Genomic DNA, 12,826 nt, shown 5'->3' with positions numbered 1-12,826 from the left:
TCTGTCTGTCTCTCGCTCTCTGTTTGTCTGTCTCTCGCTCTCTGTCTGTCTGTCTCTCGCTCTCTGTCTGTCTGTCTCTCTCGCTCTCTGTCTGTCTGTCTCTCTCGCTCTCTGTCTGTCTGTCTGTCAATCTCTGTCTGTCTGTCTCTCTCGCTCTCTGTCTGTCTGTCTCTCTCGCTCTCTGTCTGTCTGTCTCTCGCGCTCTCTGTCTGTCTGTCTCTCGCGCTCTCTGTCTGTCTGTCTCTCGCGCTCTCTGTCTGTCTGTCTCTCGCGCTCTCTGTCTGTCTGTCTCTGTCGCGCTCTCTGTCTGTCTCTGTCGCGCTCTCTGTCTGTCTCTGTCTCGCTCTCTGTCTGTCTGTCTCTGTCTCGCTCTCTGTCTGTCTGTCTGTCTGTCAATCTCTCTCTGTCTGTCTCTGTCACGCTCTCTGTCTGCCTCTGTCGCGCTCTCTGTCTGTCTGTCAATCTCTCTCTGTCTGTCTCTGTCTCGCTCTCTCTCTGTCTCTTGCTCTCTCTCTGTCTCTTGCTCTCTCTCTGTCTCTTGCTCTCTCTCTGTCTCTCGCTCTCTCTCTGTCTCTCGCTCTCTGTCTGTCTCTCTCGCTCTCTCTGTCTGTCTCTCTGCTACCGCACTGCAAGCGGTACTGATGGGCCAATTCTGGAACCAACAGGAGCCTGAACAGCTTTTACCACCGAGCCATAAGACTGATAAATAGTTCATTAAAAAAATAAAAAATTTAGAGGGTAGATCATAAAAGTTTGGTGTCACTTAGAAATGTCCTTGTTTAAAAATAAAATTGTCCATTAAAATAACATCAAATTGATCAGAAACACGGTGTAGACATTGTTAATAGTGTAAATGGCTATGGTAGCTAGAAACAGCTGATTATTTTAATGGAATATCTACATAGGTGTACAGAAGCCCATTATCAGCAACCATCACCCTGTGTTCCAAAGGCACGTTGTGTTAGCTAATCCAAGTTTCTCATTTTAAAAGGCAAATTGATCATTAGAAAACCCTTTTGCAATTTCAGCCATTTCCAACTACAATAGTCATTTACAACATTAACAATGTCTACACTGTATTTCTGATCAATTTTATGTTATTTTAATGGACAAGATGTGTGCTTTTCTTTCAACGACAAGGACACAACTTTTGAACATGCGTGTGTGTGTGTGTGTGTCATGCCTTTAGAAGCTTCTGATAGGCTAATTGGCATCATTTGAGTCAATTGGAGGTGTACCTGTGGATGTATTTCAAGGCCTACCTTCAAACTTAGTGCCTCTGCTTGACATAATGGGGAAATCAAAAGAAATCAGCCAAGACTTCAGAAGGAAATTGTAGACCTCCACAAGTCTGGTTCATCCTTGGGAGCAATTTCCAAAGACCTGAAGTTAGCAAGTTCATCTGTACAAACGATAGTACGCAAGTATAAACACCATGGGACCATGCAGCCGTCATACCGCTCAGGAAGGAGACTCGTTCTGTCTCCTAGAGATGAAAGTACTTTGGTGCGAAAAGTGCAAATCAATCCCATAACAACAGCACAGGAACTTGTGAAGATGCTGGAGGAAACAGGTACAAAAGTATCTATATCCAGAGTACAACGAGTCCTATATCAATATAACCTGAAAGGCCGCTCAGCAAGGAAGAGACCACTGCTCCAAACCATAAAAAAGCCAGACTACGGTTGCCAACTGCACATGGGGGCAAAAGATCGTACTTTTTAGAGAAATATCCTCTGGTCTGACAAAACAAAAATAGAACTGTTTGGCCATAATGACCATTGTTATGTTTGGAGGGAAAAGGGGGAGGCTTGCAAGCCGAAGAACACCATCCCAACCGTGAAGCATGGGGGTGGCAGCATCATGTTGTGGGGGTGCTTTGCTGCAGGTGGGACTGGTGCACTTCACAAACTAGATGGAATCATTAGGGAGGAAAATTATGTGGATATATTGAAGCAACATCTCAAGACATCAGTCAGAAAGTTATAGCTTGGTTGCAAATGGGTCTTCCAAATGGACAATGACCCCAAGCATACTTCCAAAGTTGTGGCAAAATTTATTAATGAAAACAAAGTAAAGGTATTGGAGTGGTCATCACAAAGCCCTGACCTCAATCCTGTAGAAAATCTGTGGGCAGAACTGAAACGTGTGTGCAAGCAAGGTGGCCTACAAACCTGACTCAGTTACACCAGCTCTGTCAGGAGGAATGTGCCAACATTCACCCAACTTATTGTGGGAAGCTTGTGGAAGGCTACCCGAAACGTTTGACCCAAGTTAAACAATTTAAAGGCAATGCTACCAAATACTAATTGAGTGTATGTAAACTTCTGACCCACTGGTAATGTGATACAAGAAATAAAAGCTGAAATAAATCGTTCTCTCTACTGTTATTGTGACATTTCACGTTCTTAAAATAAAGTGGTGATCCTAACTGACCTAAGACAGGGGAATTTTACTAAGATTAAATGTCAAGAATTGTGAAGAACTGAGTATAAATATACTTGGCTAAGGTATATATAAACCTCCGACATATATATGTATATATATATGTATACACACATATGTATACACACATGTACACATATACACATACACACATATACACATATGTGTACACACATACAAACACAAACTACCGTTCAAACGTTTGGGGTCACTTAGAAATGTCCTTGTTTTTGAATGAAAAGCACATTTTTGGACAGTTTGGACACACCTACTCATTGCAGGGTTTTTCTTTATTTTTACTATTTTCTTCATTGTAGAATAAAAGTGACAACATATACTATGAAATAACACACATGGAATCATGCATTAAGCAAAAAAGAGTTAAACAAATCAAAGTAGCCGCCCCAGCTCTGCACACTTGGCATTCTCTCAACCAGCTTCATGAGGTAGTCACCTGGGATGCATTTCAATTAACTGGTGTGCCTTGTTAAAGGTTAATTTGTGGAATTCCTTTCCTTAATGTGTTTGAGCCAATCAGTTGTGTTGTTTCAAGGTAAGTGGGTATACAGAAGATAGCCCTATTTGGTCAAATATCAAGTCCATATTATGACAAAAACAGCTCAAATAAGCAAAGAGAAAGGACAGTCCATCATTACTTCAAGGTCAGTCATTCTGGAACATTTCAAGAACCTTTAAAGTTTCTTCAAGTACAGTCGCAAAAACCATCAAGCGCTATGATGAAACTGGCTCATGAGGACCGCCACAGGAAAGGAAGACCCAGAGTTACCTCTGCTGCAGAGGATAAGTTACTTCGAGTTACTAGCCTCAGAAATTGCAGTCCAAATAAATACTTCAGAGTTCAATTAACAGACACATCTCAACATCAACTGTTCAAAGGAGAATGCATAAATCAGGCTTTCATGGTCGAATTCCTGTGAAGAAACCACTATTAAAGGACACCAATAATAGGAGACTTGCTTGGGCCAAGAAACATGAGCAATGGACGTTAGACCGGTGGAAACCTGTCCTTTTGATGTGATGAATCCATTTGAGATTTTTGGTTCCAACCGCCGTGTCTTTGTGAGATGCAGAGTAGGTGAACGGATGATCTCCGCATGTGTGGTTCCCACCATGACGCATGGAGGAGGTGTTGTGATGGTGTGGGGGTGCTTTGTCGGTGACACTGTTGGTGATTTATTTAGAATTCAAGGCACACTTAACCAGCATGGCTACCACAGCATGCTGCAGCAATACACCATCCCATGTGGTTTGCGCTTAGTAGGACTGTCATTTGTTCTTCAACAGGACAATGACCCAACACACCTCCAGGCTATGTAAGGGCTATTTAACGAAGGAGAGTGATAGAGTGCTGTATCAGATGACCTGGCCTCCACTATCCCCTGACTTCAACCCAACTGAGATGGTTTGGGATGAGTCAGACTGCAGTGTGATGGAAAAGCAGCCAACAAGTGCTCAGGATATGTGGGATCTTTCAAGACAGTTGGAAAAACATTCCAGGTGAAGCTGGTTGAAAGAATGACAAGAGTGTGCAAAGCTGTGATCAAGGCAAATGATGGCTACTTTGAAGAATCTAACATATAAAATACATTTTTCTGGTTACTGCATGATTCCATATGTGTTATTTCATAGTTTTGATGTCTTCAATATTATTCTACAGTGTAGAAAATAGTAAAAATAAAGAAAAACCCTTGAATGAGTAGGTGTGTCCAAATTTTTGACTGACTGGTACTGTACATATTTACCCCAATTACCTCGTGCACATCGACTCGGTACTTGTACCCCTTGTACAGTGTATATATCCAAGCTATTGCTACTCATTGTGTATCTATTGTTACTTTTATTATTACATGTTTTACTTTTCTATTATTTCTCTATTTTCTTTCTCTCTGCATTTTTGGGAAGTTCCTATGAGTAAGTATTTCGCTGTTAGTCCACATCTGTTGTTTACGAAGCAGGTGACAAATAAAATTTGATTAGATTTTGCGTGTGTGTATATGTTTAGATACTGCTCCTGGATGAGCCTACTGCTGGTATGGACCCCTGTTCCAGACACCAGGTGTGGTCTCTGCTGAAGAGTCGCAGAGCAGGCAGAGTCACGGTGCTCAGCACACATTACATGGACGAGGCGGACATACTCGCTGGTACACACATCTCTTCCCTATCTATCTCTAACAATGTGTTCATCTGTAGCAGGGTTCTCTCTATCCCTCCGTACACTTATGTCTTTCACTCGCCATCTCAATTTCTCTTTTTCTCTTCTCTCTCTTTCATTTTCCCATTCCCTTCTAGACCGCAAAGCTGTGATCTCTCAGGGCCAACTTAAGTGTGTTGGTTCTTCCCTATATCTCAAGACCAAGTGTGGAGTAGGATACCACCTCAGGTAATTTCGGCAGACAGCTCTCTAAATGTCACAAAAAAATACACTATAAAACATATCTCGACCTAAAGCGTTTTGACCTATTTAAGCCATCCAGCAGATTGTTTCTTCATAAATCATGTTGTTTGATGACAGTAAGACTGATGCATACATACCACAGCTAAATCATGTTGTTTGATGACAGTAAGACTGATGCATACATACCACAGCTAAATAATGGTGTTTGATGACAGTAAGACTGATGCATACATACCACAGCTAAATCAAGTTGTTTGATGACAGTAAGACTGATGCATACATACCACAGCTAAATAATGGTGTTTGATGACAGTAAGACTGATGCATACATACCACAGCTAAATCATGTTGTTTGATGACAGTAAGACTGATGCATACATACCACAGCTAAATCAAGTTGTTTGATGACAGTAAGACTGATGCATACATACCACAGCTAAATCATGTTGTTTGATGACAGTAAGACTGATGCATACATACCACAGCTAAATAATGGTGTTTGATGACAGTAAGACTGATGCATACATACCACAGCTAAATAATGGTGTTTGATGACAGTAAGACTGATGCATACATACCACAGCTAAATAATGGTGTTTGATGACAGTAAGACTGATGCATACATACCACAGCTAAATAATGGTGTTTGATGACCGTAAGACTGATGCATACATACCACAGCTAAATCATGTTGTTTGATGACAGTAAGACTGATGCATACATACCACAGCTAAATCAAGTTGTTTGATGACAGTAAGACTGATGCATACATACCACAGCTAAATAATGGTGTTTGATGACAGTAAGACTGATGCATACATACCACAGCTAAATCAAGTTGTTTGATGACAGTAAGACTGATGCATACATACCACAGCTAAATCATGTTGTTTTCCCCTTCCTATAGAATGTCTATTGGTGGACGGTGTGAGGTGGATGGTGTCACATCATTGGTCAAGCACCACGTCCCCAAGGCGCAGTTGTCACGGCAACAAGAGGCTGAGCTGACATTCACCCTCCCTTTCGAAAGCATGGACACCTTTTCAGGTCAGAAACTAATCTCTGTGCTACGGCTCAGTTGATCGCGCCTATCATAGAAATATAATTCCTATTGAGTGTACCCATGACGGGGAAGTCAAATTGCTATAGTCCAAGGGGCTATTCACTTTCGAGGAATTCTATTTCTGGTCATATATAACAGGTAGAGTTTTAGATCTGTGGTTCTGTACTTACTGTACCTTGACTTCACTCTCTCAGGATTGTTCTCAGAACTAGACTGCAGGCCAGACATGGACATCATCAACTACGGGGTGTCCATGACAACGCTGGAGGATGTGTTTCTTCGTCTGGAGGCTGAGGCTGAGGTGGACCAGGCTGGTGAGCCTTCTTTTCTCTCCTTCTGTACTAAGCAGGGCTCTACATTCACATGCACTGGTGCTCCCAACTTTAAAAGTTAGGAGCATCACATTATATTTTGGAGAACCAGAAAACATTCTACATTTTATTTATTGAGATACGGCCTACATGAATTCTAGCTACTTTTGCAGCACATGTTGTGACCTAGAAACGAATATGTAACACTGTAAAGACATGAGTTTATTATAAAAGCTAAAATGTTGATCCAAATACTTGTCATTTAAATTACAAAGTCTTTTGTGGAATATTAGGTTTCTACATTGTGTAAAAACACTATTTTCCTATTGAAAGATGTACCAGATCTTTCATTCATTGCTATGATCATTGAGCTCCTGAAGAAGAAATCCCTTTTGCTTTCTTTCTGTGCCTGCAAATGTTTAGATATACTGGTAAAGTTACCAGGTTGTTAGCTAGCTAGCCAATGAGGTAACATGATTGAACAAATTATTTAACAATGCTCAAGTAGTTTTAGAACTACCAAAGACATGGTTTATGAATGTAAAATGGGGTCCTAGCGATCCACAATAGGAAGATAAACATGTTGCGGTAATATGGGTCAGATCTTTTGGTACTGGTTGGGCTAGAATCAAGACGTTTTCACTTCGGAAACATTATCATTACAACAATTATTATCTGGGAGATTTCTTTCATAATCGCACAATGTTCCCATAATAAAACTCCTTGGTCGCACTTTAAAGCCCTGCCCTTATGGAAAAACCACATGATTCCACATGTGATATTTCCACATGTTTTCACATGTGAAACCATGTGTTTCTGGAACACGTCACATGTGGTGATCTGGATTTTCACATGTGAAACCATGTGTTCTTAGAACACTTCACCAATGATAGTTCACGTGGATTTTCACGTGATCGCATATGCTCAAGAAAAAGTATTATATTTATTATAGTGATTCAGGAGTACCATTAAAACAGAATTATATGCCACACCAACATTAGACAACTGTACAGAAAACCCTGAAATTGCTGAAATAAGTACATTTAAATAAATAATGAGAGAATAGTCAGAATAACTGACAACTAAAATAGCAGTGCAGCTGGCAGTCTTTGCTAAGTGCAGAGATGTATTATAGGTAATGAATGTGTAGGGGAATGCTACAGACTTTGTGGTGGAGTAGAAAGTTCAGTGTACCTCAAATCCAGAGATGGTGAGTTCAAATCCCAGGTTGGGTTACACTTTTGCTGAAGGAGCAATAACACATGCAATTACACATGTGAAGTTTTGGAAAAACATGTTTTCATATAATTTCACGTGTTCCAAAAACACATTTTGACATGTATTGTGAAGTCATGTGATTTAACACATTTGAAATCATGTGTTTCAATATGTGATAACTTGAAATTACACTGTTGGCCATAGCTGTTTATTTTAAGGTAGATTTTTGTAATTTTACTGTACATTTCTACAGTAATAGTGTTTTGCTATATTTACTGTGAATAACAATGTACTTTTTGATCTGTACTGCAAATGAACTTGGCACGCTTCACTTGTAATTGCATTTTAACTTATAGGATACTTGTTTTATGACAAACTGTTGTTGTTTTTATTTTGTAAGTTATCAGCTACTGAGTTATGGTGAAAATAGTGCAAACAGGTTTTAAAGTATTTCTACGCCTGAACTGTATTTCTACAGTAAATCTACTGTGAAACAACTAACTGTATTCAGAAGGTACACATCAATACCGAAAAATGTGGAATTGGTATTTGGTTCACTTTCTGAATTGACTGGAACTTGAATGGAATTGACCTCAACATTGGTTAGCGCACTTGGGATGCAACCACACCTAGGATTTGAACTCACAACCACTTGGATGCCAGCAACCTGAATTTCCTTATTTCTTGATCTGATAGAATCTAACCCTAAGTCTGCATAAATGCTCTCTGGATTTAAACTGGAGTGCCACAAAACATCCAGTCAGCAGCAGTCCTGTGGGGGAAAACGGCTTGTTACCAAGAACATACACTCACCGGACAGTTTGAGGTACACCATACCTTTCAAAACAATGTATCACTCCTACAGACAGTCATGTGACCCTGGCTTGTTATATGAAGCAGACATGGAGGCATTCAGTTTCTGTTCGATTGAACGTTAGAATGGGCTAAATTAGTGACCTAAGCGACTGAGCTTGGTATGATCGTCAGTGCCAGGTGTGCCGGATCCATTATCTCAGAAACAGCCACACTCCGGGCTTTTGACAACAGTTTCTAGGGTTCAGGGCATAGCATTGTTATTTTTGGTCCACCAGCCTCTGTGGCAGGTAGATTTAAAAATCTACCAGCCAGCCACTCAGATTTTTTTTTACCACAGAAAAATATTATTGGGTGCTCAAATTACACCAACAAAACACAAAAAATGCATGAGCATGCTTTGTCATGTTTCTAAAACAAATGTATTACTAGTAAGAATTAATGAGGTATATTGTTTAATAAGAGTATTTTAACCAAAATATCACAGATTAGACAAATTCACCTGCCCCTTTAAATCAAGTCAAATGTATTTATAAAGCCATTTTTACATCAGCAGATGTCACAAAATGCTATACAGAAACCCAGCCTAGAACCACAAACAGCAAGCAATGCAGATGTAGAAGCACAGTGGCTTGGAAAAACTCCCTAGGAAACTCGGACATAGCCTAGAGGAACCAGGCTCTGAGGGGTGGCCAGGTGGAGATTATTAGAGTACATGACCATTAAGGCCAGATCGTTCTTCAAGATGGCGGGAGGTTGCCGTGGTAGCGCGCCTCGAGTCATGTTTGTGCCTGTGAGATTGAGTCTGAATAGGAGAAGGGTTGTCTTCTCTTCCCTAGCCGTTGAAACTGAAACATAGAAAAACAAAGTAAATAGCCAAGAAAGACAAGGACAGAGTCTCACTTCACTAGACTTTAGTTTTAAGTAAATTAGACTAACTTTTATGCCTGTGTGCAGCGCTTCTAAAAATTCATTTACGTGCGGACAGCCCCCAGCCAGGCAGCGTTGCAGCATGAGGTGGAATAGGTTATTTACGATTCGTAGTTATTTGACTTTGTACGATTTAATTTACAAGCTATGAATCAAAACGTCAGAAATACTTTGAAAACCGCTACAGCAGCATTTATTTTACTTTAAAAGTGATCATACTTTTTATTCACAAATGCCAGTAAAATGCTCCCACTGTGGAGCCCTGACCACCTGCCAATGTGGCTGGTGAAATAAACATTTTACCCACCAATGCCAAAATCTACCTGCATTTGGCAGGGGGTGTGTTAACTTTAGGCCCTGTTAGGGTTTTCCGAGAATGGTGCCAAAAACATGCAGCAGTCCTTTGGGCAAAAAGCTAAAATAATAAGTGGCTCCAATGGGCAAGCGATCACCAACACTGGACAATTGAGGAGTGGAAAAACATCACCTGGAACATGACAGCAAGTTAAATTTACTTGAGTGGCCTGCGCAGTCCCCAGACCTCAACCCAGTAGAGCATCTTAGGAATGAGATGGAACGGGCTGTTCGCAGCATGAATGTACCGCTGTCCATCGCGTGATGCCATCGCGTGAATGACCCATAGAATTCTGGCTGTTCTGGATGCAAAGGGGGGTCTGACCTGGTACTAGATGGGTGTACCTAATAAACTGACCGGTGAGTGTATAGCCACACACTCAAATATAAGAGTATGGTTACGGTACAGTGTTGTTCCCCGGGGTACTAAAAGTCAAAGGTACCTTCTAGCAGTTCCTATCGCTTCCACTGGATGTCAACAGTCTTTAGAAATTGGTTGAGGTTATTCCTTTGTGTAATGAAGAAGTACGGCCATCTTGAACGAGGGTCACTTGAAGTGTACTGTTAGATAGAGGCGCTTGACCAGAAAGCATGCTTCAGTTTTTCTTCCTGTATTGAACACAATCATCCCGTCTTCAATTTTATTGATTATTTACGTTAAGAAATACCTGAAGTTGTATTACAGAAGTCATTTTAAATGTTTTACCAAATCCGCAGGGGATCAAATACTTTTTTCCACTGTAGCTTAGAAAAGCACCAACATAAAATGTTCCATCACAGGACGAATTTGGGTTTGGTGGATGCTACTTACCCGACTGCACAGTGCCAACTGTAAAGTTTAGTGGAGGAGGAATAATGTCTGGTGCTTTTTTCCATGGTTCAGGCTAGGCCCCTTACTTCCAGTGAAAGGAAATCTTAACGCTACAGCAAACAATGAATTCAAGACAATTCTGTGCTTCCAACTTTGTGGCAACAGTTTGGGGAAGGGCCTTTCCCATTTCAGCATGACAATGCGCCTGTGCACAAAGCAAGGTCCATACAGAAATGGTTTGTTGAGATCGGTGTGGAAGAACTTGACTGGCCTGCACACTTTTGGGATGAATTGGAACACAATGACTATGAGCCAGGCCTAATTGTGTCCCAACTCACTAATGCTTTTGTGATTGAAGGTCCTCACAGCAATGTTCCAACGTCTAGTGGAAAGCCTTCCCAGAAGAGTGAAGGTTGTTATAGCAGCAAATGACCATGATTTTGGAATGAGATGTTCGACAAGCAGGTGTCCACATACTATTGGTCATGTAGTGTATTTAACCACGCCCCCAAATATGCGAATGAGACCCAACCAGTACATTGCCCCTACCTATATTTTAAAGTGCGGTGATGATCATTCCTTATGTTCAAAATATTGGGTGGGAAAATCTGACATACCTATGACATTTACATTACATTTAAGTCATTTAGCAGACACTCTTGTCCAGAGGTACACCGAACTGTTCCATGTGAGTTTACAGTATGTATAGCTGTGAAGTGTATCTTTGACCTTTTTCTTCCCCGGGGAACAACGCTACACTAACCATACCCTTGTTTTTTGAGTGTTTTAATATATCGTATGTTCGAGCACTGCAGAAACATTGTTGCACTCCCAACAAAGGGGTTGCACGTTCAAATCCTCAAATAATTGTTGTATATTCTCTCAAGTGTCATTGAGCACTGCTAGTTTTACACTTACGTTACTTGATTCTGTGCAGCTTTTAGCAAAGTGCAGAAATGGCCAATTATTGCCAATTAGTCTGTAGAACGCAGTGTTCACAGTACAAAATTATATTTTACAGTAATTGAAATCAGAATATAGCAGTATACTGTCATGTTTATAGAAATAAGAAGTTGTACGTTTTTACTATTTTTACTGCAACTTTAGACAAATTGCAAACGTATTCTTGGCAATAAATATATAGCCAATCTCCATTATGCCCATAGATCTGGTGGTGCAGCAGCAACATCCGGTAGCTAGCAACCAAGATGTTGTGAGTTCAAATCCCAAGTGAGGTTGAGTCCCAAGTAAATCAGCATACAGCCGCATACTGTCCATTAACATCAACTATTCATTTTAAAGTAGTATTCTAAATTATATTGGACATCTCAGCTTTCACATGTGCTCAAATGTTGTCACGTGTAATTTCATATTCTCATATTTACATTTTGAATCCCATGTCACATTTATTTCACATTTATTTCAAATGTTGTCACGTGTAATTTCATATTCTCACATTTACATTTTTAATCCCATGTCACATTTATTTCACATTATTTATTTCACATGTTGTCATGTGTAGTTTTATGTTCGCACATGTTATCACATTAACTTCACAATCTACTGACAACTATGTTACTAGGTCGTATTCATTAGGAACCGAACTGAAGAAAACTGACAAACAGGGAGATGACTTGTCCAATTAGAAATATAATTTTTCGTTTTCTGTTCAAAAACAAATTATTATTTATTTTTTATTTTACCCCGTTTTCTCCTCAATTTCGTGGTATCCAATTGTTTAGTAGCTACTATCTTGTCTCATCGCTACAACTCCCTTACGGCCTCTGGAGAGACGAAGGTTGAAAGTCATGCGTCCTCCGATAACAACCGTGGCAACCTTGGTTAGCACGCACTGGGCCCAGCCCGCCACAGGAGTCGCTGGTGCGCGATGAGACAAGGATATCCCTACCGGCCAACCCCTCCCTAACCCGGACGACGCTAGGCCAAATGTGCTTCCCCCCACGGACCTCCCGGTCACGGCCGGTTACGACAGAGCCTGGGCGCGAACCCAGAGTCTCTGGTGGCACAGCGCCCTTAACCACTGCACCACCCGGGAGGCCCTTCAAAAAACATTTTAAACAGTGAGCCCGAAAAGTACAACCCTGTTGAATAGCCTAATAACATATTCCTCTCTCCCACCCCTCCTGTCTCCAGACTACAGTGTGTTCAACCAGGAGCAGGTTGAGGATGAGGGTGATGCATCCTCTCTGGACGACACTGACCAAAGACTACTGACCTTCTCTGACAGCAAGCCAGAGGCGGTCCAGGGCCATGCTCTGTGGAGACAGCAGTTCAGCACCGTGGCCTGGCTACACATGCTCAACATGCAGAGAGAGAGGAAGGCCTTTGTCTACACGTGAGTCTGGGGAGGGAACTGCTTACCTCTCTATTACCTAACCTAATATGACGTTATTGACCTTATACACTGTGTTGTTGTACTAAGGCTATAGGCAAGATAATAGGGA

At 41.0% G+C, this 12,826-nt stretch overlaps 1 protein-coding gene across 2 annotated transcripts in view; it reads left to right on the top strand.

The window, feature by feature from the left end:
• The window catches only part of abca5 (ATP-binding cassette, sub-family A (ABC1), member 5), a 105,819-nt gene that overhangs the window by 51,265 nt on the left and 41,728 nt on the right, over positions 1 to 12,826 (top strand). For both annotated transcript variants that reach the window (XM_046354375.1, XM_046354374.1), the window contains 5 exons: positions 4,469 to 4,607; positions 4,756 to 4,846; positions 5,769 to 5,908; positions 6,119 to 6,238; positions 12,516 to 12,717. In XM_046354375.1, the coding sequence (XP_046210331.1) occupies positions 4,469 to 4,607; positions 4,756 to 4,846; positions 5,769 to 5,908; positions 6,119 to 6,238; positions 12,516 to 12,717 (692 nt within the window). The remainder of the gene's footprint in view (positions 1 to 4,468; positions 4,608 to 4,755; positions 4,847 to 5,768; positions 5,909 to 6,118; positions 6,239 to 12,515; positions 12,718 to 12,826) is intronic.

The sequence above is a fragment of the Oncorhynchus gorbuscha genome, linkage group LG06, assembly GCF_021184085.1.
Source record: "Oncorhynchus gorbuscha isolate QuinsamMale2020 ecotype Even-year linkage group LG06, OgorEven_v1.0, whole genome shotgun sequence".
NCBI lineage: Eukaryota > Metazoa > Chordata > Actinopteri > Salmoniformes > Salmonidae > Oncorhynchus > Oncorhynchus gorbuscha.
The sequence above is the reverse complement of the archived record's forward strand: the minus strand, read 5'-3'. Positions and strand labels throughout refer to the sequence as shown.